Source organism: Topomyia yanbarensis, chromosome 2 (genome assembly GCF_030247195.1).
Source record: "Topomyia yanbarensis strain Yona2022 chromosome 2, ASM3024719v1, whole genome shotgun sequence".
NCBI classification, from domain to species: Eukaryota; Metazoa; Arthropoda; class Insecta; order Diptera; family Culicidae; genus Topomyia; species Topomyia yanbarensis.
The window spans coordinates 194,722,803-194,745,366 of record NC_080671.1 but is presented as its reverse complement, the minus strand read 5'-3'; the positions used below and the strand labels follow the sequence as shown (position 1 = coordinate 194,745,366).

Below are 22,564 nucleotides of genomic sequence, written 5' to 3'. Positions count from 1 at the left end.
GCACACGTCGAATCTCATAATAGTTTGTTCATCCCCCTCTCTCTGTTCATGCGATGAATACAATGCCTGATGAGTGTCGTAGTTGAGTAGAGGCTGGCACAATCTAGCTTAGAATTGCTCACACAGCATTTCGTTCGATGGATGAAGCAAATTCTTCCGAATGCCACGCTCACTGAATCTGGAGGCAGCATTTTCATGCGAATGTGATTTTCGCCACTCGTGAGAATTTTTTTTTGAAAGAATGTGTGTTGTGTTTGGCTGCCGGATAAAGAGTCAGTAGATAAAAAGGCTACCAGATGCATAGCGTTCGAACGTGTGCAGATGCCCAGTGATATGCAAAGAAATTATCGCGCTTCCAATGATGTGTGTGTGTATTACTACCAACCATTGCAGCAGGTCCACGACCCATAGCACTGGGCTGTCCTCTCATTATAAATTGATCAAGCATTACCCACTAAACATAATCATGAGCCATTGCATGAAGAGTCAAAAAGGATATGGGTGATAGGAATGAAATTGTCGCCATGTTTCGGTCTATAACACTATAAGGAAATATTTTGTATCCTCTGCAAACTTATGACTAAACGATACTATAGTCACTGTGCTATAGTGTTTTTAAACTGTTCATCAAAACTTTTTTCTTTTTCAAATATTTGGCACAGTGTATTGCGTAAGACAGAGTTATTCGGAAATTGAGTCTACAGGTCCAATGCAAACTATCCTAACAAGTGCAGAGTCGGAAACAGAAATTGAATGTCAAAAAAATATACATTACCGCCATCATCAGTAAGAATTTTTGTAGAACAAAATAACGATGGGGTTATTTTCAATTTTCGCAAGCAAATTATAAGTAATTATTGTATGCAACTTTTTTCAACACTAACATATAAATTCTGCGTTGCAATGCGGGTTCTACAGGGTAGAAGAACCATATTTTAGAATGAATTGATTTTGATGAACCGTATAATTTGAAATATTATAAATTGAATTTAAACTGACATTTTAATGATTTTCACTTAATGTATTTTTATATGTATTCTATCATTGTAAGCTATTTTGTTAGTGCTTCCATCAAATAGGTCATATATAATCACAGTTCACTATATTACATTAAGTTCAACATTTACAAGTTTTCCTACACATATCCGATCAAAATGAAATAACAGAATTTTATTGCACTGTTGTTTTCGTAACAAGTTGAGTTGTAAATGTAGCAAACTTATCGAAAAAGATTTGCATATAAGAGCAATATAGTATCCAGTAGGGTTCGTCACGGTGCGGATGTGGGCGGTAAATGGATTGTCCGCACCGCAACCGCAAAAAAATAATAAAACCGCACCGCTTACCGCAACCGCACTTTATTTACCGCACCGCATCGCGCGGTAATGCGGTAAATGCGGTAAAATTTTTAAAAATTGTGTTGAAAAATTGTTCATTTGTGTAACCATATATAATAAAATGTTATTCTTATTCACACGAAATTTAACTTTAAGAGACTCCTCAGAATGTAATGTTTATGAAAAAAAATCAACTTTTGCATTTTCTATTAATAAAATTCCGTACATTTTAAGGCAAACATTATGCATTCAAAAACGTTCTACTGCAGTAATAGAAAAACTTTTATTTTAGCAACCCTTCAGTTAATTGAAAAACGTGGTATAAAAATGTAATAAGAAATGAAGTTGCATATTTTTTTCTTTAAATTTTCATATTTTCAATATTTTTGACATATGAAAATGAAATGGATGATTTTCGCGTTTACGTAGTAAAAACCACCTTTCATTCTTAAAGGAATTTCACCAAAGAAAAATTTAAAGTCAAAATACCAGTACTTCTATATAGTAGCGCATATATTCCAATACAGTGATATAAAAGCATATTGTATTTCATCAATAAGAACGACGCCATATTTAACAAAAAAAAATTGCTCTATACATTACATCTAATCAGGAGTCCGGTCTCAACCGGTACAGAATTATTGAACATTAGAAAAACTGCAAAAAATGTATGATTTGCAGCATACAGCAGAAATGATTTTTAAAAATAGGGGGTTTTACGGACAAAATATCCCAAAACTCTAACTTCCGCATTCTTCAAGAAACAGATGTATTCTCATTCAAAAACTAAGATTGCTCCCTTTAAAAATGTATGAAGTGTAATTTTCTAAAGGCTAGTTCGAAAGTTCTAGCCTTTAATGTATTTTCCTCTAATATTTTTCCCAAAAAGCCAATGGCAAAAACTTCAATTGAAGTGAACGGGACTCAAACTATGTGGTATTTCGCAAAACAAGCTTCAAAAAAGCTACAAAATAATCTTAACTGAAAAATATTAGGACTTAATTTGGTAGAAAATTATAACAAAAAAGTTATGTAGCATACTTTTTGAGAAAGAGTCCAATAAAATTGACTGCAGAAAAATTCACATTGAATTTACTTAGCAATCAAAGAAGATAGAAATACGATGTTGATGAACGAATGATAGAATAATCATCCTAATTTGAACCCCTCCTTATTTTTGACGCTTTCATATATTTGTATCCTTTACTGCTAATTATTCCAAATTCGTTTGGTTTGATGAAGATAATTATAATCTTTGGGTTGTGTTTATGCCCCAGCATAATTAATTCATCTCAAATTCCTTTCAATTAGTCAAAATTCACAGTTGAAAAATTGATATCGAAAACGATTCATAACTCCACGATTTCAAGTACAAATTTATTGTTTTTAAATGATCTAATAATTTTGTCTCTGTTTGGATCTTGCATTTTATGTATTTGAAATGGTTAGTTTGTGAAGTTTTACTTAGAAACATAAAATAACTAGTCTAAAATAAGTCGTAAAAATAATAGCGTCTAAATATTTCGGACACAGCTAGATTTTTATTTCGTAATCTGTTTATCAATTTAGAATAATCAAAATTATCACTTTATCATTTTTTTTGCGGTGCGGTTGCGGTAAAACCGCGCGGTGAAAGCTCTTTCCCGCACCGCATCTGCGGGAAAAAGTGTCTCACCGCACCGCAGATTTTGCGGTGCGGGTGCGGTAAATAACGCGCGGTTGCGGTAATTACCGCAACCGCGACGAACCCTAGTATCCAGTCGGTCCTCGAGAAAGGCCTAGGGGACCTGGGTTAATTCGGACCTAGTAAGCGTTCAATGGCGAATCCAGGGGAAGGGTCCTGGGGGTCCGGACCCCTCCCGAAATTTTTCAACTTGTTGAGAAATTTTAAAATAGTTTTTATTTTAATTCATTTTAAACTCAAATTCGTTCCGAATTAAATTAGACCACCAAAAATGATTTTAATTAAATGAGGTTATTGTTCAAAGAACATTTCAAAATCGAAGTTTCGAACCCACTTCAATTTTTTTGATCCGACCCTGTAATGGTTTATGAGCTATTGATCTGAAATGTGTTCACCGACTTGCTGGACTTATTTTTTGCTGGAAAGCCTGATCAATTATCAGATTGTTTCTGACCACTAAAACTTTTCTTTCTTATCGATATGTTAAACATGCATTATAACTGATTAGTCTTTAAACGAGAGAAAGATTGTAATAATCGATTTAGCTGTCTGCGACAACGATATATGTTAAGTAATGTACATATCCGAGTAACCACAGACATTTTCTGAATTTTAATGAGGTATTAATTTTATAATATTTATTTTATGGCTGTACGTGTAAAAGATTTTGTCTGTACTAATTTGCAGACTGAATTGGCTGTTCTTTATCTTTTGGATGAAAATAAAAAAAAAATGTTTTTCATTCTTTTTTGTGAGAACGGGTAGTTGGTTAATCGATTACCTTGTACGCAGCTCACCCTGCACATAGGGTTAGAGATTTTTCCAAAATAGATTTCTCTAACTCGAAAAGAGGCGAATGACTCTAAGGTTAAAACCTCTATAATCAAAAAATTAAAAACAAAATTGTTTTTGTGGAATACATTGAAGACCCGATTGATAGTTGGTAGTTTGATGGCCTTTAGCGGACGAACCGAGCTGATTTCGTGTAAATCCTTACTTGAGTATATTTTTCATTTCTTAGAGATCCGAAATTAAATTAAGAAATTATGGACTTTTAACCCTAGAACGGTTTTGTGGGGTACATTTGAACCCCAGGGCTATTTGCAATCCCTTTAATTCTGTTACGGTTTATTTTAACTGCAAGCAATCTTTGTCATAAATCATTTTTATTATTAAACTTCTATTATAGCAGGCGATACCTATTCGTTTCACTTGATTAACAGTGCCCGTTTAGAGTTTGTCTGGGGTACAAATGTACCCCACAAAACCGTTTACGTTAGTGTTTTGTCACGCGTACATAATTCGGAAAACTGATTATATCTTTTTCTGTAAGCAAAATATCGATACATAGTAAGCGAGAAACTTGTATAAAATAGTGTAAGCTTCAACATTGCTGAACAATAGAATTTGTTATTTAATAAAATAAAGCTACTACAGCAAAGTAACTATAAAATGCGCTTGGATCATTATCGTAATTTTTGCTTTAGCGGATGAAAGAGGCAAAACTCATTCGTGAATTTGATTTGTATTTAATACGTATCACGCACTACTATCATCTTCTGTATCCCAGGGTCTGGAGCGCACTTACTTTATATACACTACAATGCACTGGCTCTACCTATTCCTTTCACGCCTTCCTGTTTTATCACCGTTACTGCATATTGCTGTATCTTTACTGTTTGTGTTAGCGTTTGATGTTCAAAAAATCATCGGAAGAAATACACTTTTTGACTGGTTTTGGAACTATTTACTTTTAGTTCAAAAGACAATTTAATAATCTTCACAACGCAGTGTAGAAGGTTAAAATCGGTTATAAACTACCGGAGTTATAGAAATATTTAGGGAAAAATGGGAATTTTGGCATATTTTAAAGATTTATTCTATAAAAATTTTAATATTACATAATAAAGCAGACCAAACACAAATATTTTTAAACAGGCTGGTTTACGATTGATTTTAGAACAAAACTATCCAATTTATTTATAAATTGAATAAAAATTAGACATATTAGAGCGATTTTAGTGCTGAGGTATGAATGTACCCCACAAAACCGTTTACGTATAGAAAACGTCACGAAACCGTTGTAGGGTTAATAAATTGTAATGATCTTTGTTTTCAGTTTACTTCAGGCTCTTAGTTTTCGGACCATGCTTCGCGCGGATTCTCAGACGGAAATCGCCGAAAGTTCTTACATCTTTTAATTATTCCACAAACAATTTCAAACTTACCTAATTTACGTCCAAAAAAAAAAAAAAATAACCTCCCCTTTAGAAGTTTATTCTCCACAACACTACATATAGATTTTTTTCACAGATCGACTTCGACGAATCAAGTTTTTATGAGAAACAAAATTCAAATTACCCAATTGTTGTCACTTTAGCTACTTTATGCTCCATACGAGACGCTTTTCTTAAATAGACATTGTTGATGGAAAGTATATATAATTTGCATACTTTGAGAATATTTAATATGGATCCAATCTATTATTTGTTATTTATTACACCATGATGATTGCCTAAAATGTGCTTTTTGCAAATTTCGTATCTAATGATATCCCAATAAATAGAAGATAAAAGCAATATATAAATCTTCAAATATTATATTCCACCGTAACGTCTCTTATGTACACTTCGAGTGTACTGAAAACTTAAACCGCGTTTTTCTCGAAACCATTTTTTAGCTGATCGAAATGTAACTAGAGCAAATGATTTTTTTATCGTTTTGAAATTTTCACAGTGATGTAGGATTTCGTTTTTGGCAACAATTTTATTTTATTCAGTTACCAAAACCGGAACCGTGCCAAAAATAGAACCTTATTTTTAAAGTGTGGATTTTCAATTTTCGATTTCTAAAATGTTTCAAGGATGTTTAATATTATGTGAAATGGAATGAGATGAAAGAAAAAAATAGCAAATTCAATTTTATTCATGTTTAATCAAATTCAGCCGTCATCCAGTAGAATTCTCGAGATAACGGGCATAGCTCAATCAGTAAAGCGATTGCCTTGAGATTTTTCAAAAAAAAAAAAACATTTCTCTAACCCAAAAAGAGGCAAATGGCCCTAAGGTTAAAATCTCTATAACCAAAATAAAAAAGTAAAATTCTCACAATCTTCGCGCACTTCTCGGGCGCAATGCCCCTTGTTACGGAGGTGTAACATATCATTTAATCCCAATCGCTTTTATTCGGTCCACTGGACGTCAAAACTCAAACGATTCACTGCATGGTAGTGTTGATTTCGCTCCTGGGGCTGTTATCTCTTCTTTCTGAAAATTAATGAACAACTTTGTTAAAAAACACAACTCTTTTAAAAAATAATTACATTTATTGATTCTCCATAACAAACCAATCGTTGATCTTTCAAATGCAATTGATAGATTGAAAATCGAATTGCAATGCTTGAAAAACAAAACATTTTTGTTGTAAAAATCACTTGCAACTGTTCAAACAAAATGGATTGAAACATCAGTGCTACGGTAAAAATATGCGCCGATGAAAGTTCCAAAAATCTCTAGAACAATGCATTTGAGAGGTAAACAACCCGATTTTTCAAGAGCCACCCTACCTCAAATCATTTTAAAAAATTATAGCAAATTAACCATTATACACCGCCCTGTTTATTCAGCAAACTTGTAGGGCATTGCGCAGGTAAACTTCACACATCTAAGCAGTCGATACTTTAGTAGTAGTTTAGATAGTACGATACTTGAACACCCTAACCACAAGGACCACCCTAATTCCATTCATTTAAAAAAATCACCAAAAAAACTAACAAATTTGCCAAAGACATAAAGCCAGGGCCGGCGGAAAGCGTGGGTAGTATGGGTAGTACTACCCACTCGAGAATAACCGAGTGAGTAATTACCCACTCGAAATTTTATAAAAAATTGATTTGCGCCTTTAAGGGTTAATATGACTCCAATCTTTGGAAATAAAGTCAAATGTGATATCAATTGATACAAAAAATATCTATTGTAAATTTTTAAAAGACTTATTAAGTACAACAAAACTGTTGCCAACAACGGAACCCAATTGTTGCCAAAATCGGGGTGTACCGAAAAGGGAGCATGCCAAAAACGGAACGTGCCAAAAACGGAATCATACTGTATTTTCGAAATTGATTTCTCCATATTGTGATGAAATTACTCGATTAAATTTGCTATGTTATAAATTCCATTTAACAAGATCTCAATTCATCTATTTATTGCATATTGGTAATCTCTTGCCTTACAATCAATGGAATGCGTAAAAACCGCTTTGCTTCGTTGTTAAGGACATGCTGAATAAAGTCACAAGGTGGCAGCTAAAATGGCTGCCGTCGTTTCTGTTTCTTCTTTTTATTTCATCGTCAAAATCAAAACATTGCATTGGCGCGCAAGACAAAATCTTTTGTAACTTGAGTGTCTTATCGATTGCTTAGAAATTCTATCACTGTATGCAGGCATGTTAGCACAAGCTGATGAATAGTTTGTCTTCACGGAATTTTGATTCGTTTGGGAAATTTGTACCTTTTTATTTTCCAAAGCAAATGAAACACGTGGTGCAAAAACCAGTCAGCTGATTGCTGAACGATACGCTTGTGTGCGTGCCATCTCATATCGGTATAGTTCTTTCTAGCCGCACACAGATGCTGAACGTAACCCGAACATAGCCGAACATAACCGAACCTTTGTTGTGATTTTGGCATCGCTTCACCTTAAGAACCAATATAATAACACAAATGCGTAAATGTAAAATTCTCGTGTTTGAGCACAATGAAAACACGAATCGCCCCTATTGTTGCGCTACCATTTGACTCAATGCGTTGAACAAAGATGGCAGACACTGCTCTACCCAACGGCTTCAAATGGGTGATAATAGAAACATGGCGCAAATAGGCTCATCACCCTACCTCTTTTTTCGCGCTTTATGGTGATGTAACCCCTTAATTTACAAACCATTGATTTAGTTGCGATATTTTTTCCGCCAAATTAATTCATGATTTATGTTATTGGAATACCTTGAACACTGCGCTCAATTTCACGACAGACGTGCGCGCTTTCATTTAGTATATCAGGTAATTTTTCACGCAATATTTTGATTCCCGGAGACGGCAGCAGCCCATTAAAATCAGTTCCTTCCTAATCAGGGAAGTGAGGCAGAACACTTTATAGCCACCAGCCGCTAGCAGTATTCCGATGTTCGTTTTCCAAGAGAATCAATTACGTAGATACTTATAACCAACGCGCACAAGAACAGCAACAGCACCGGCATCGAAATGGCGTTCACGAATGGCATTCACGCGAAAACGATTCATTCAATTATTGCGAATTTCATTATCATGATTCTTGGCTCCGAAAATTCGTGCGAGTGTGGACTCACAGCCTACACGAAAATGATCTGAGGAGAATGACATATGAATGAACCTATGCTGTGAGTTAGTTTATTCTCTGTCTCCCGTCGCTCTCACTCTCTCGAGCTTGATTTCGGCTCTCGTTTTCAATCTGTTTGATGGTTCTTTCAAGTATTACCTTTCGATAAATCTAGCACGGAAAGCCATTCGGCAGATGAGTTTAATTCGCATTCAGGCGAATGAAAATTATACAACCTTGCAACATTGTAACCTCCTAGTTTTAAGATATTCAAAATGTAAAAACAAAAGAATTCGGCACCGCCAAATTGTGCCTATCAAATAAACGAAATGAATAAAAAAAACAATATGTCCGATTTAATAGGCATAATTACTCTACCACTCTGTATTTCTAACATTACTGACCCATCTTTTTCGTCTACAATTTGCAAACATAAAAAAATACCCACGGTTCGGCCAAGCTAATGCATTGAGCCGTGTCAAAGTAAACGGCCTATGCACACCAAGCGTACTTATATGTATTTACCTTGAGTCAGAAGAATCACAACAAGGCCGTCGATAAATCAATTGGCATCCATATAAAATATTATATATGAGTAATTCCACGTCAGATTCACAACCAAAATTTTTTTTTTTGCTATCTTTAGCTGAAAATTGTTCCAACTATGTTTTGTTTTTGTAGAATATGATTATTTTTTTCAATTTATGAGCTTGTAAAATTTTGAATTTTATTGAATTGAACATTTTTCAATCACTGACAACTCAGAAACTATTCAATTTGTATGTATGTATGTTGGTAGCCACCATCCTAGCTCGAGTCTTACTCTGCATGCGGCTCCACTTAATCCATTCATGCCCATGTTGTTTGTGAACAACAACGTTTTTCAACAGCTATAACTTTTGATTGGGGCAAGATTTGCTCACAAAAACAAGTAAGGCTAATAAATGTGACTATTGGCTTTCATTTGAGTATTAACGGTTACACGTATCAGCTCTAGAAATGAAGTTATTGCAATTAGTCTGATTAAACTCCGATGGAGCAGTGCTTCTTTATGTTGCAATATTAGTGAAAACTAATAAAACTTATCAATTTGGACTATTTTTGGCTACGTTTTCCACGCAGTTGGACTATTGTAAATATTCTAGGAGAATTGCAGTGAGCATTAGAAGGTAAAAATTGAGCAGCTTCTAGTACTGCAAGGAAAGCAGTTTTATGAAAAATGGTTTTTGGAGTTTCTTGACCCCACCGTTTTAAAGAAAAAATAGTTTTGAAACCCTACATGCACTAGGAAAAAGTTGGGCATGAAAGGGTTAACAGTACGCTCAAATTTCGTTACAATTCTGCATTCAGCATACCACTGTATGAAAGACCAAAAGGGGGGTAGCGGACCCGTAGGCAATTACACCTACTCAGTATCCGCTGGAATCAATGAATCTTCTACTCAGAAACTGTTCAGTTTGTAGAAAAAATATTAAATAATTTATTAAGTTTCCTTTTCGCATGAGCTCACCGAAATTGTTTTGGCAATGCATATTTGTTTTTGCTATGTAACTTATGTATTCTGCAAATACTACAAGCAATTTTTTGTTTAAGTTAAACCAAGAACATTTTATTATTTTTTGAAATCATTCATAATTATATTGCGAAGATTAGGTAAAAATTACAGAATGGATCTCCAAGTACTTCACGAGATAATACAATTATAACAGGTCTGTCACTGGTCGTTTAGTGTAAAATTGACTTGTTTTCAGTTTATAACTGTAATATCTCGCATTGTATTTTGATATCCACTCCATATTTTTTCACAAAAAAAAGATTAAACATGATTCTTAATATTTAAAATTGGCCCAACTTTAAAAAAAATTAATTTGTTTATAATAATTGCAGATTTCATAAGCTATATAACAAAAAATATTTTTTATGTTTTTTTCGGAAAGCTCATGCAAAAACTACTTTTTGTAAATAATATTTTTTTCCATGCAGTTATCAGTGATTGAAAAATGTTCGATTTTATAAACTTCAAAAGTTACAAATCTAATAACTTGAAAAAAGTATCATATTCAGCCAAAACAAAAAATACGTGTTAATTATTTTTAGCTAAAGAATGCAAGAAAAAAATTTGGAAGGAATTCAAATTTTGGTTGTAAATCTGACGGGGGATGACCCATATAACCATTGTTGTGATAAGTTGTAATTATGAGATGGATCGAATATTGTTATTCTCCCTTGTATAAAATGTGTTGAGGGGAGTAAGTGCGTTCAACCTAATATTGGAGCCAATATTTTCCAGTCGCATTTAAAAAAAAAATATTAACACTAGGTCGAAATTTTTCCCTGATTTGAATACAAATTCCCTGAAAATTCCAGGTCTTTCCAGGTCAAATAGAAATTCCCTGATTTTCCAGGTTTTTCCAGGAATCGCCACCCTGATCTTGGAAGCAGGCCTAATGCCGCTGATCAAAAGTAGTGTTACTTATTCAAAAAAAGTCCAAGGGAACGAGTAAAGATAGATAGAATGGTCGCACGGAACGTGTGCACCCGTTTTCCTCATTTGTTTCCAAACTCAAGAGGGCAACATGGCAATATATTTCGGCAAAAGAGTGCAATTGATCAATTGTTGTATTGCTTATATAAAAACCTGGTTGAATCCACCTAGCGGTGCAAATGTGCCTTTTGTTCGATGTACAAAAATTATCTATATTATATAAAACAAGCTAGAATATTTGGCTGCGGACTAAATGAGACACCGGAAATAAAAAACGCAAAAACAGAACATTCTTCGTAAAACCTGTTTAAAATATATTAGAATGTAAAAAGAGGATATAAACTTCAAGCGTACAAATCGGTCAGGAACTCTTCGATATAAAGCGTCGATTAAAACAATCTTCAGTATAAAAACACTAAAAATAAGTTCCAAAGAACTTTTCTTTGTTCGACTTTTAATCTTGGAGGTAACGTTATACGAATTTCCCTGCGAGAGAATTATACTGGAGGTTCATCCTTGCCTACTTTTTCGGGTGAGAACTTTATAAGCGATTCTTATTGTGAAGGACCCCTGTCCGATTTTCACGCTTGATTTTTATATTCGATTTTTACATTCTAAGATATTTTCAATGGATTATGGAAAGCATCCTTGCGATTTTTATTTTTGGTCGTTCGAATATACATGCTAGATTTTTAAAAACGTTAAACGAACCTCATAAAGTCGAAAAAAAGAAAAAACCCATGTTTCGTCGAGTTAAAATGATTTGGGAAAAAACCCGGTTAAAGCCCAAAAATAAAAGCCCGGGAAGATGGAATTTTTCCCAGCGGTACATCACTGCATATAACCGATCCGTATGAAAGTAAGTTTGTGAAAATCATCCCAACCATCCCCGATAAACTGACGTGAGTTTTGATTAATTTTGATAGGTTACCACTTTACCGGGGCCCTTCCGGAACTGTCTATGATGGTCAATGTGGTCGACGAGACTTCGGTTGGCCGTCAGTGAAATAGAACTGAAAATGTAAGTACACATTTTAGTGAATTGTTCACCTTTTTGAATTCATCGCGGTATCCGCATGAATCGGAATTTTCTTTGTGACCACATGCCACGACCCGTAAGTCGGATCAGAATGAAATTTAATACAAGTTTGAGGGGTTGTAAAAGCTTTTATTAAAGTTTGGTCCAATTGGTCTAGCCAATTGGGAGTCTAGTCTCCGGGACACCGATGTAATTATTATTCTAAGTTTGGATATTTCCGCCTGGGGTTCCGGATCCATCGATGGTGGGCAATGTGGCCAAAGAGACTTTGAATAACTGTTAGTGACCTAGAACTACAAATCCAAGCAGTTGTGGTCACATTTTGGAAAAAAAACACATCATTTATACATTCATCGCAGTATCAGTTAAAATCGGGATTCTCTGAGTGATCGTACTTATCATCCTGTAATTCAGGAATTAGAAGTCGAACCCACACAAAATTCAGCGTAACGTTGTACCTTTAATTTACGACTCAGTTTGTGAAAATCGGTTCAGCCATCTCCGAGAAACCGATGTGGACATTTTGTTAACATGTACCCATGTGTAATCCCCAATCTTCTCATTACTCAAGTGTGAAGTGAAATTTTTCCCTTCATTTCAGAAAGAGGTTGCATGTGACTGTTTAAATGTATTAATTCTTATAAAAAACAGTCGGTTGAAGATAAATCAAATGAAACATGTGTACCCGTTCTACCCCAGTTCCCAGAACTCAAGTTTGAAGTTAATCATTTTAAGAACAAGGCTGAGTTGTACAGCATATCAAAAATAATATTTATTATTTATGAAAACCAGAGAAATTGATTACGGATAGTTAGAATGACCGTACGAAACGTGTGAACCTGTTTTACCCTACTGCTTCTCATATCTCGTGTTTTCAGTTAAACATGACTACATTTCAAAAACAGGCTGAACGCGAATTTTTTGTACATAAGAATTACTACACACAGTGTGTCCTGTGATTTTATGGCTCACCGATTTAAACAGCAATGCAGCAAGCAGCAACTGAACACCGCAGCAGATCGATGGTCGGAATCAACTGATTTATTATTTCCCAATTCCAGCTGTTTACTACCTATGTACAGGTGAAAATGCATGGGAAGTAAAATGCCAATACTACATGGCTAACGTACGCAAGTGGGATTACAAAGTAAAACCTACACCGTTTTCTGGTCCCTTTGGTAACATCGCTAGATTTGTACGGTTAATCTAAACACTACTCCTCATCAGCTACATTCAGCCTCTTTTAGAGAAGTACAGCCAGTTTGAACTTCACACTTGAGTTATAAGAGGAACTTAGGGTAAAACGGGTACAAATAATTCGTGTAGATATTCTAGCTACCTTCAATTGATACCCTGGACTATTTAACAAAGAAAACTTTTTATCGGCCGCTTTTAGCCTCTTTCTGAAATATGGTATAATATAGTATAATAAGTATAAATATAATTTCACGCTTGTATAAGGAAAAGAATTTGGGTAAAACGGGTAAACACGTTTCATGCGGTCATTCGAAGTATGTTCAATCGATTTCCTGAACTGTTTTATTTAAGAAAAACTACTTTGGTGAGCCGCTTTCAGCCTTTTTCTGAAAGGATGAGTAAGGTATAACTTCACACATACATTATCTGAAGAATTAGGGCCAAACGAGTATACAGGTTTCGTGCAGTTATTCTAACTATCCTCCTATCCGAGAAGCATAGCCAGATTTAACTTCACACTTGAGTTATCGGAGAAATTTGATGCAAAACGAATAAACACGTTTCGGGCGGTCAGTCTAACTATATTCAAACGATAACCTGGACTTTTATACATAAGAATTATCACTTTTGATCAGCCGCACATAGCCTTTTTCCGAAATATAAAGCCAGGACATACTTCAAACTTTATTTGTTCGAAGAATTAGGGTAAAATGGGTGTATACGTTTTGAGAGATTAATCTGATTACCTTCAATCGATTATCTGGGTTTTTTACGTAAGAAATACTAATTTTGGTCAGCCGTATTCAACTTTCTTCCGAGTTATATATTCAGTCTTGAACTTAAACTTAAACGAAAAGGAAAATAGAGGGAAACAGGCGTGATAGCGTACCGTGCGGTCGTTCTAATCACTAGCAATCAATTTTTCAGACCTTTTTACATAATAACATCTTTCCAGGTAAACGTCACCCAGCCTTTTCAATATAAGTCGCGTTTGTGTCCATGTTTTTCTCACAGCGCGTTGGTACAAGCAGTAACAAAAAATAACGATCTACGTTGGATCAGTTACATATCTGGTAATGGCAAATATCTTATGGGAAAACAATTGGAGAACTTTTTAAATTAAAACAGTGAAATTTATTATTCTTCAAAAATGGTAAACACTACTGTTTCTGAGCAAAAAATGTATAAAAAAATTGTTTGAGTGTTAAGATACATGAATACGCTCCTGTTTTACTGTAAAAGTTTATTTTACTATGAATTTATCTATACTGCCGCTATACGCATAACTGTCCCATGTACTATGTGATTCCACATACACATGGGACAATTATGCGTAGAGCGGCAGTATATGAAACATATATTTTTTCCCAAAGTTAAATAAATGGATGAACCAATTTGCCCATGTCATGGGAAAAATCATTTCACGAAACGATCAATTTGAAATCATCCACAAACATGCTCCTACTGTGAAACCCGATCTAGGTAACCCTTCTTGTGTAGAGTTACGCGTTCGTGTGAAAGCGAGAAACAAAACAAAAAAACTGAAAAAAGTGACAGCGCACGGCTATGTTAGTGTTTACACAATGATTCATTCTCCATTACATATATAGTGTTTTGAATGAAAGCAGAAAGGATCGCAAATGAATGCATTCTTTCATTCACAATGATTCATTTCAAAACATTCACCAGATCGATCTAATTAAAAAAATTATCGTTCTTGTTTATAGACCTTTGAAATTTTCACTTGGTGATCTCTAATTGTTAAGTAAGTAGTTTGCAATGCGCTGGTGAAAAAACATTGGTTAAGAATGAAACGACGCTGTACACAGAACAAGATTCTGTTGCAAGTTATCCAGGAGGAGGGCAGAAAAGTCCACTGCAAAGCAGATGAAAATTTAAAATATAAGCAAGCACCGCTAATTCTTGAAAATTTCAAAGGGAACATTTTTAAAATGCACCCTGCTGTCTAGGCAGTAATGAATTTACCAGCACCGCCAAACGAGAAAACCTAACCGCGGAGCCGTAATATGGATTGTTTGAAAAATACGAAATTGTTATTTATTCAATTTTCATGTATGTCATGTGCAAGCATGCATTTGCCCAGAAATAACTTTATAAAACGATTCCGTGCATATAACAATTTCAATTTCAAGTGGATTCTAGTGCTATATACTTCCCAATATTGATTATAGTGTGCATTTGCAGTATTATGTTGACCTAACCCAACTGGAGAATACAATCTCACATTCATTTGTGAACTAAAAGTTGATTCACTTGTGAATGTTTACAATTCAATCTTCCGATTCAATCCGCGAATAAAGAACCACAATCTTCTTCATTCAACATACTGCCCATAATCGGAAGTCAGTCCCATGTAGATAGGGAATCCCATGGAACATGGGACTGACTTGCGATTATGGGCAGCATAGTACGTGTCATTCTTTTACCTGGCTCACTTTTTCGGAAGTTCATCTCTACCTACGTTCAGTTGTGTTATTTGGAGAGTTTTAGTCGGATCGTGAATGAACGACTGGCTGCTGTCAAAGCAATGAACGGATTCGCCAAGAATCATGCGAATGAATGATAATTCCCATCTCTGCCCATGAGGGTACAAAACAAATCCAACTTTTCAAAGTTAGGTCTTGTGCGTTTTTGCGCAAATTGGATAATCCGTTTTTTTTCAATTTTTGGGAAATTTAGCTTTCATGCTAAAAAGCAGTTCGTTTTCCTATACTCGTCAGAGCATTCTAGATATTCTACATTTGAATAATTTCTTGTCACATCCATCTATGTTACACTCATCCCGATTATTAATTTTCGAGACCAACCGACTTCAGATGCTCTTCGTGAACTACAGTTGTGCCTCCACGTGTCTCATGGAACATCCCTGGGATTCATTCCTAATTTAATTTCCACAGACTTCCACAGAGTGTTGAATTTCGTATGGTAGATAAATTTGGTTTAAGTGGATCTATAATGAATATTCGTTTGAACAGCGGTAGGGTGGGTGCTCCTATAGTTGAGGTGTACCAATAGTTGCAGTAGTGGGTTATACGCCTAACTAAGATACCAACCATCAACAAATATTTTTTTATCGATTCATCGCACTAAAATTATGCGACAATAAAACTGTTATCCTTGAAATTTGCTCAAATAACTATTGAAAAAAAATATTTTCTTAGAATTTTGAGCTCCCTTGCACCTATAGTTGATGTAGTGTACCTATAGTTGCAAGTCCCATAAGAAAGCAATGGGATTTGCAACAATAGGAACCGAAATTAGCGATTGCACCACTATTGGTACATGTGTTCCTATAGTGGTACAAGCGGTTTTGAATACATAAATTGGTTACTAAGCCATCTTTATATTTTTCCTATGAAGTAGGGATTGAAAGCTTTCGTTTAATGTATTAACATTGCCCATAGGTCTATTAATCTATATATTTTTTATCAAAAGTTTTCCTTAAGCATGCGACTATTGGTACATCCACCCTACTGGACAGGAAGAAAATTAAAAACAATTTGTCGATTTATACAGATAACGACAGCAACATCTCAAAACAATTGTTCCTCTTTCGCCAGCTTTCTTTTCTGAAAATGAAACCTTATCTACAACTCCCCAAAAAAATTGACTTTCTATGCGAAAATGGAATTTCAACATTTTCGATGTTTCTCGTAAGTTTGGTGTACTTACAATAGTATTTCAACTGCCAAAATCTTGAAAATAACAAAAATCTTGTTAGATTACGAATGTTGCCTTTTTAATGTCGCATTGTTTTGATATCATTTGCGTTAAAATTAGGGTGACCATGCGTCCTGGTTTCCCAGGACATGTCCAGGTTTTGCATTGACAGTCCTGGTGTCCTGGGAAGTCGAGGAAAATGCTTGATTTGTCCTGGTTTTCTCCTGTTAGTCTAATATATCTCTATTTATTCAGTCTTCGCTTTACACTATGCTCCAGATCGCAGTTACAACCCACCGCAACCATAACTGCAACGTATACTCATCCTCAATCGGAAAGCGACAAACAAAACTTAATACAGTCGAATCTCCCAATTGTACCTTCCGATGTTTTTTTTAATCTCGCAAGAGTGCCTCGTCAATATCGATGAAACAATGATTACCAGCGCTTCTTCTCGGCTTAAATCGTCTTTCAATCCGGGACCCCTGTAATACCTCTGAAAAGACACATCGGCGTTTTGGTGCTTCTGCTTCACTTGAGTTCTCTTTCTAGTGGCTTTTTTCGTCCTACTGGAAATCCATTCCATGAAAAGAAAAACAGCAACTATCGTGGAATAATTTCATTGAGCGCTCTCTCGAGCTGGGGATCATGGAATTACTACAGGATCGATACCTGTACCTAATCAGTCGCTCTGCTTGTTAACAATGCAATGAATCAAACGAACGTTTCTGCTGTCTCTATGTGTCGTGCCAGTACTGTAAACAAGCAAAGCAATCGAATGATAAAATTCGTCCCAAGCCGGTGTGAACAATAAAGCACCGTTACTTTAATCGGTGCGATATCGATCATTCATTTCAAGATGTTTGAAACTCAACAGCAAATTTGCAAATGCAGTTTAGACTAACGGAAGTCGTCGTTATACACTCGTTACTGATGACGTTTAAAACTTTGGCCATAACGAAAAGCTACGCTATGGAAGACAACATGCAATACGTCGGTGAGCATGATAATGTTAGGACCAAGATACCCGTTTATATTGACAATGATAAGATTGATATGCGTCTGCACGATCTACACATGTGTACTATTAATAAATTTATTACAGCCATCATGTCGGAATACGTAACGGTGGAATCCTTTAAGTTTGAAACCTGGAGAAAAAATTTGTAGATATTTCCAACGGTATTTATTGCGAATGCGAGCGACGGAACCTATTCCTTCATATCTGAACTTTCAATTCATAGCAAAACGCATGGTCACATCTCAAATCACGCTGTGCACCAATGAAGGACAGACCCCATCGCGACGGACATGAATTGAATTTTGTTTTCTTTCAAGTTCATGCAGGGTTGTCAATTTTTTCAAGCTCGGGCTCAAACTGATATTATTTACACCAAGCTGGGATTGCTAGCTATAGCGCTGGGAAGCTACTTGGAATCGCTGATGTTTCTGATTTACGTCAATGTCGTGTTTTTAGTACTGAAAACTCCTCGCCGGTCCTGCACAGACTATCTCAGCATGAAACGTTTGCTGATGGTGGTGTAGCAAGAACTGCCTTTGTGTAAATCCAAAAAAGTTCTTGGTGATTGAATTCCGATGAAAGGCTTTCTGACAAAGCTCTTCCTCCCAGACGCCTAGAACTTTTTTACTGTCGAAGCTCTGCCTGCCAGGCCGCAGAACTTTTTAACTACCGAAAACATGCGGAAAAGGCAATGTCGATTGAGAGGTAACGGGGGGAAGCAGTACTCTTTCGACTGTCCTGGTTTATTACTGGTCTGATATGGTCACCCTAGTTAAAATATTAAAACAGGAATGATTATCATTACATTTTTTCATGTCAAAGTTATGCTAACACATATTAATCGTAACGTGGAGATTGGTATTGTAGAAATAAATGTTAATACCACAATAGTCCCATTGTCATGTCCGACGCTACATCTAAACGGTAATAAAATATCATCAAATAGTAATATAAAGTTACCCAAGTAACCATACGCATTAAGCCATTGCACAGTATTGGTTATACAATTCCACTAATGTTGCATACAATATTACACCATTTACAGTGCCATCAAGCTCTATATTAGCATCGTGAATGCATTACGACACGACCTAAATTTGGAAATACTTTCAGTTAATTAGTTTTGGGTTGTAGAGTAGTTAAAATATAGTAATGTTGATGAGGTTTTTGCCAATTTTCTCAAAATAATGAATTATGATGATAACAATATCTATCATCCAAAAGTTGTGCTTTAAAAATGATCTGTTTTTTAACATCAGATTTCAATCTCTTTTTGTTTCCTTGTAAATTCATTGTTAAACTTTTCCTGTAGTTGACTTGCAAATGCTTAAAAGACTCTAGTCCAAAAATGCTGCTTTATATCGTTATCCTCAAAATTTTATTGGAAAACTGGAAAAAAAAAACAATTTATGTACAAATATCTTTTGGTTAAGAGTACTAAATTACTTTATGCTAGTAAAATAGCTGAATGTTTTTCGAAGAGTATTAACTATAACTATTAATCAACAAAATTTATCGTTGTTATTGTTCATGGGATCCCCGTTAATATTTTTATAACTTGTTATTTGACACTTTATCCCTATCTCTTTTCATCATACTGAAATTTAACAGTGAACACAGTCTGACGTTACCGTAAATGTACTGGGTACGAAATCGTTGTTTTTGCGTATGAAATTATGAGATAAAAATAATTTTGCGTCGAAATGACAAGAGATAATTGAATGAAGTCAAAGAGTGAATTGTAGAACTTGCTGAGATGTATTATTTCGATGATAATAATGGTGATGTTTACTATTTACTAAGAAAATTAACGAAACTGCTAATAATAACATTAAATTTACTTAACAGCATGGTATTAATACATTTTTCTCTGTGATTTTTTTTGAAATCTTCTTGGCTTAGAGCTAGTATTATAAAAAATAAGACAATAGTATTTAAGTTAAATGACCCAAATACATGGAAACAAGAAAAAATAAGTGAATCATGCCAAAGAACAAATTATGCAGCTCTTCTAGACGAAAAATCTGACCACATAACTTCATTAACTGAAACAAGCAAGAATACCATTCAATAGGAATTTTTTTCACGATTTGAAATACAAAAAAAAAACACTTTTTGAATTTGAGGTATTTAAAGTTATTTTCAGAAAAAGTTCAATAAATATACCAGTTCGTCGCTGTTGTGCTATCTTATGACAAACGCCATTTTGGGGTAAACTGAGTTAGATATGCCACATTACTTGTTCGAAAAATCTCTACAAAGTGGCGTTTTCAGAATTTTGAAATTCTACTTGGTTTCTTAGATATAGCGAGAAACACAATGAAATATTGTGAGTTTTTTGCTTCAAATCACTGTATCTAGGGATTTGCTCAAGTTATATTGAAGTTTAAGATATTTTTATGTGTGAAAATGTCTGAGGAACACAATGGCATAAACATTTGCAAAAGAAAATTACACGAGTTGTGAGAAAAACACAGTTTTAGTTTTATACTGGAAATAAAGGATATTTGGCAACACCGTAACCAAAAATAACATTTTTTTTTTCTAGATTCCCTGACTCATTTCCTTCACAATGCACTTCACCGATTGTTTTTAGACCATATGAACGCAAAGATATGAATAAAAGTTAAAAATTGATTATTTTTTTCAATGGAAAATTTTCCATGCATGATTGTGACACGTCATACAAATTTTGTCATCAATTCACGCCTATAACACGTGTGAGTGCGACTTTTGTTTACATTCATAGTAAAAACTCGCAACATAGTCAACCGATCTTCGTAATATTTGAGAGATTAATTCAGAATAGGTAGAAGCATCAATTGTCTTCTTTGGATTGTTTATACCATTTATAAGTTTCAAGATATTCAATATCAAACTTTAAAAATCGTTTTTCTCGAAATGTGCTAAATGGCGCTTGTCATAAGATAGCACAACAGCGACGAGTTGAGATTTGATAGTACGTGTAGAACAATTTTTTCCACCAATTATGATCCTCTATCACCCATCGAGAGATTATTAATCATGAACCAAACACCCTGTATAGAAAGGTAATGCTCTGAAAATCGCTAACTTAATCCCGGCCCCTTTATTTTAACAGATGCGTAGATAAGCGTATGCGATGAGGAGTTGTTCCCTCTCCCACATTACACGCCACCCTCCCCTAAAGCTCCCCCCCCAAATCCCCTCTCCCTGTCAAGCTTCTACCCCCTCTCAAGCCCCCTTCTCAAAGTGCACCAACAGATCAAAACGCTAACCTCATCCACCCTCTTTAGACCTACCCCTCTCTCATCCCAATCACCTTCACCCAATAGGCAAACCAAGATAGGCTGGGGGTGGTTCGGCTGCGGGTTATTTATCCCCTTCACACACACTCTCGCATGATAAAATAAGTTAGGCGAAAGACAACGTTGCACTAGTGGTGGTTAAGGTAATTAAATATGATTTATTTCTGTTTCAAGTAACGGATCAAGAATAAAATTTCCGGAACTGAGATTTTGATTTTGAAATGAAAACATTACGTTTTACGCAATAACCGCATTTAATAAAAACTACGGGAAAATTTGGTTTGAAATAATTTTGAGTTTGAAACTACTTTAAAATTGAAAATAGTTTAAAATTTCTTAACAAGTTGAAAACTTTCAGCGAGGACCTCCCGGACCCTCCTTCTGGATCCACCACTGATTTTAAGTGTGTGAATAACACTTTTCAGTGCTCTCACCTTTTTTTTAAACAAGCATCAAATTATTTTTATTCGTCACCAGGGAACACAACTTGCGTATCTTTCTTTATGCTAGTCTCCAAAATTTATTTTTACTGATAAATCTTACACATGTCACATGGTACACTGTTACTATACTGTTCAAGGACCACCATTTTTTGGAGATCAGTTAAATCAGGATCAAATATGTTCGCCATTCTGTTTGTGGGTGCAAATATATATAACTAAATGGTGACAACGATAGTGCTGCACCGACCAGCAAAATGCAAGTACGTGGAATGGAACAAATGTGACAACTTCTCTCGAGACTTTAACGGCTGTATGTGGTGATGGGTCGGTAGAAGTGCCAACAAATCGTGTAAACTGAAAGAAATGGTTGAAACGAGATGCACTGCGAGAAACAATTACCAAAACAGGGCAAGTTTCAAAGAAATTTACTTCCGCTCAGTCATAAATGGAATGTGCATCGCATCTTCTTCTTATTCAAATTTAGCAAACATCCAGCAAAAATCTTGTTGCAATAATAGCAAAACCGAATTCCCATTTGAAATAACACACTTTTTTCACAGTGCTTTCCATATCAAACCTTTCACCGGAGGCAGTGTGTTCCGAAGTGATAAATAATGGTGGTCCTCTTTTGTAGAGGCCATTATCGTGCGCTTTTATTCCGGGTCCCCGTGGATTGGCGGCACGACGGTGAAAGAAAAATAGCATTTTCCTTTTTTTGTCTGTTCCTTTCACCGATTCGGACAACATTCACAAAGTTGAACGAAGCCTATCACACGCTTCACCTGCCAGGACCACAATCACCGACTAGAACGGCAGTGGGCGGATTCGGCAGGACACCGGAAAGGTCACACAGAACAAATGCGAAGCAATCAAGCGAAATTAAATTGAACTACCAACCTGCAAAAATGCCGCACTATCAGTCTCTTTCAGCGCCTCGATGCAGAACTGTATTAATCCGGTGGTTTGTTGTAACTTCCCTGTACAGCTCGCCTGTTGATCCTGATGAATAGAAAAAGTAAATATTAGTTTCAATTAGATG

At 35.3% G+C, this 22,564-nt stretch overlaps 1 protein-coding gene across 3 annotated transcripts in view; it reads right to left on the bottom strand.

Moving 5' to 3' along the window:
- LOC131682556 (E3 ubiquitin-protein ligase TRIM9) overlaps positions 1–22,564 on the bottom strand; it is a 280,613-nt gene that overhangs the window by 60,324 nt on the left and 197,725 nt on the right. For all 3 annotated transcript variants that reach the window (XM_058964125.1, XM_058964126.1, XM_058964127.1), the window contains exon 4: positions 22,423–22,524. In XM_058964125.1, coding sequence (XP_058820108.1) covers positions 22,423–22,524 — 102 coding nt within the window. The remainder of the gene's footprint in view (positions 1–22,422; positions 22,525–22,564) is intronic.